We start from the raw sequence: 2,281 nt of genomic DNA, 5'->3' as shown, positions 1-2,281 counted from the left end.
GAGTGCACTTAGGGTCAATTAAGAGCACTAGGTCCAATTTCAAATGGGTTGTCGTGGCGCAGCTCTGATAAGACAGAGACAGGGTGACGGGTACACTACTACAGATGCGCTATCGATCGCATGGTGCTACTTTTAATGATTGGTTGATGAGTTAGCTATGGCCTAAGCTGTGGAAAGAGCAGCGGGCTCCATAGGCTTGTAGTCATTTGGGGGACATGTTAAGATTTAACTTCCAAATCGAATCGTTACTTTTTGTGGCTGGATGTATGGATGGATGTTGACTTCAGGCAATTCTGATATTACCAGTTGAAAAATACAAAGCCTAATACAAAACTAAAATGACAATGAAAATAACGTGTCCTCGATCCTCTTCCTTTCCAGTATTCCTGATATAATAACATTAATGGTTATTTGAACCTATATGCCTACTTTACAAAACATTTTAGCTGTAAAGCCGACTTGCTCTCCAGGTGTTTTGAATGCGATCCATGCTTTACTAGCCTTTAGTTGGTCTTTGGCCTCTATCTAATATGTTTGCCATGGGCTTATATCTCAGAATAAAATATATGTTAGCGCAATTAAATTGTTAAAGCAGAAATGAACCACATTTCTCGATTTTGACTTAATACAAAGGGGACAGCCTACAGTGAAAAGTTGGCTGATTACAGGTCCACCGATAAAGATTTTATCAGGAATTTAAGATTTCAAGATTGAATTTAAAAAAGGCCTACTTTATAAAGCTTGTGATTGCATATTACACAATTAAGCAGGTTGAAGGCTGGATATTTTCCTTTCAATAGTCAATTTTTAAGTAGATTTACGTGTGAACTCTTTTTGAAGTTTGCGAATTTCTATAACTCCTTCCTAAGCACCATGTTGCAGTGGTAAGCTTCAAGCAAGGAAAGTAACACAGGACACAATAATTGCAATATAGCTGAAAAATAAACTAGTGAAAATAAGAAGTTTAATAAGGATACCCGGCCATATTGCGCAATTATGTAAAACGAGATATCTCTAAAAGTAGTTTAAGTAATACACATGCGTTATAACCGAAATAAAAATGTCCATTACATTCATCGAATACTGAATAATTTGAAAAGCAATATTCCTTATACAAATACATGCGACGATCATCCATCTTTGGCTGCTTAATAATAATAATAATAATAATAATCATAATAATAATAATAATAATAATAATGGGGATTTATGCAGTAGGCTATCATGTGTGTTTAAGACCAAATAAATAGGATGATCCATATAAAATAAAAGATTACTGATGATTGCATAAAGCCTTCAACAACACATGGTAGGATAGCGTTATATCGAAACTGTTGATGTTCACGAATAAATAACACAAATTTATTATAGCCATGTGCTTCGTAAGGACCTGCTTCCACCACTGTCCATTATCAGCAATGGTGTTCGTGTGTGTGTGTGTGTGTGTGTGTGTGTGTGTGTGTGTGTGTGTGTGTGTGTGTGCTCGCGCGCGCGCGCGTGTGTGTGTGTTGGGCGCTCTTTTGACTGCCTGGCATCAAGAGGGCGACTCATTTACACAGACACCACGCCAAGGAGGTCATACGTCCCCATCGAAAATGCTGAAATATTTGGTAGCGTTCGAAAAGCACAAGTAAGGCGCGCTAACTCCAGGATACATGACTGGTAAAGGCATTGGTATCAAGCACCTTCCAAGTATGTGGTTTTCTTTGTAGAAAGTAGGTAACGATAATGTTTTTCCGGCATCACTTAAGTCCATATTAGGTCCTTCCAGATCTGTGGAAATCTGCCTTTTTAATTTATTCCGTCGATTCTGGAACCAAATTTTCACCTGAGTTTCTGTTAACTGCAATGAGTTGGCAAGGCATGCCCGCTCTGCGCTGCTCAGATACCGTTTCATGTCAAATGTAGATTCCAACTGGAAAATCTGTCTCTTGGAAAAAATTGTGCGTGTCTTCTTTTTTGCCATAACTTTACTCTTTTTACTGTTCCCCTTATGTGGCTGCATGCTGCTGCCGTCGTCGCAGCTGTCCGCATTCTCACATCTTGTGTCCAGACTTTCCAGCGCGTCCGTCTCCCGCTTTAGTGGTGCCGTAGTTGTGTGACAAGACTCTGGGCAGTTTTCTCCTAAAAATACAGTTTGGAGAAGTTTAATATATGCTATATAATAACGTGCGCGGTATTATGTAGGCGGGTTTACCTGTACCTGTCTCACTGAATGTGATGCTCCGAAAATCTTCAGCACGATGGGCACCATGGTCCAAACTACGGGGAGCGAAGTCAT

The 2,281-nt window shown here is 39.5% G+C and overlaps 1 protein-coding gene across 1 annotated transcript; it reads right to left on the bottom strand.

Annotated features, from left to right (window-relative positions):
* Positions 1-1,576: 1,576 nt before the first annotated feature.
* On the bottom strand, positions 1,577-2,281 carry hmx4 (H6 family homeobox 4). Its single transcript, XM_076293178.1, has 2 exons — positions 2,204-2,281; positions 1,577-2,077 (listed from the first exon to the last, which is right to left on the bottom strand). Exons 1-2 carry the CDS (start codon positions 2,279-2,281, stop codon positions 1,577-1,579), a joined length of 579 nt encoding a protein of 192 aa, XP_076149293.1.

Source organism: Alosa pseudoharengus, unplaced genomic scaffold, assembly GCF_046254945.1.
Source record: "Alosa pseudoharengus isolate Yale_2024_CS ecotype anadromous, Long Island Sound unplaced genomic scaffold, YU_APseudo_1.1 YU_APseudo_1.1_scf_2, whole genome shotgun sequence".
In the NCBI taxonomy this organism is placed as follows: Eukaryota; Metazoa; Chordata; class Actinopteri; order Clupeiformes; family Clupeidae; genus Alosa; species Alosa pseudoharengus.
This window is presented reverse-complemented; position numbering and strand designations above follow the sequence as displayed.

Bases quoted from the DNA above. Each gene is read 5' to 3' on its own strand.
- hmx4 (XM_076293178.1), bottom strand. From the start codon at position 2,281: ATGACTTCGCTCCCCGTAGTTTGGACCATGGTGCCCATCGTGCTGAAG. The intron at 2,078-2,203 runs GTACAGGTAAAC...GCACCACTAAAG, and splicing joins CATCACATTCAGTGAGACAG to CGGGAGACGGACGCGCTGGA.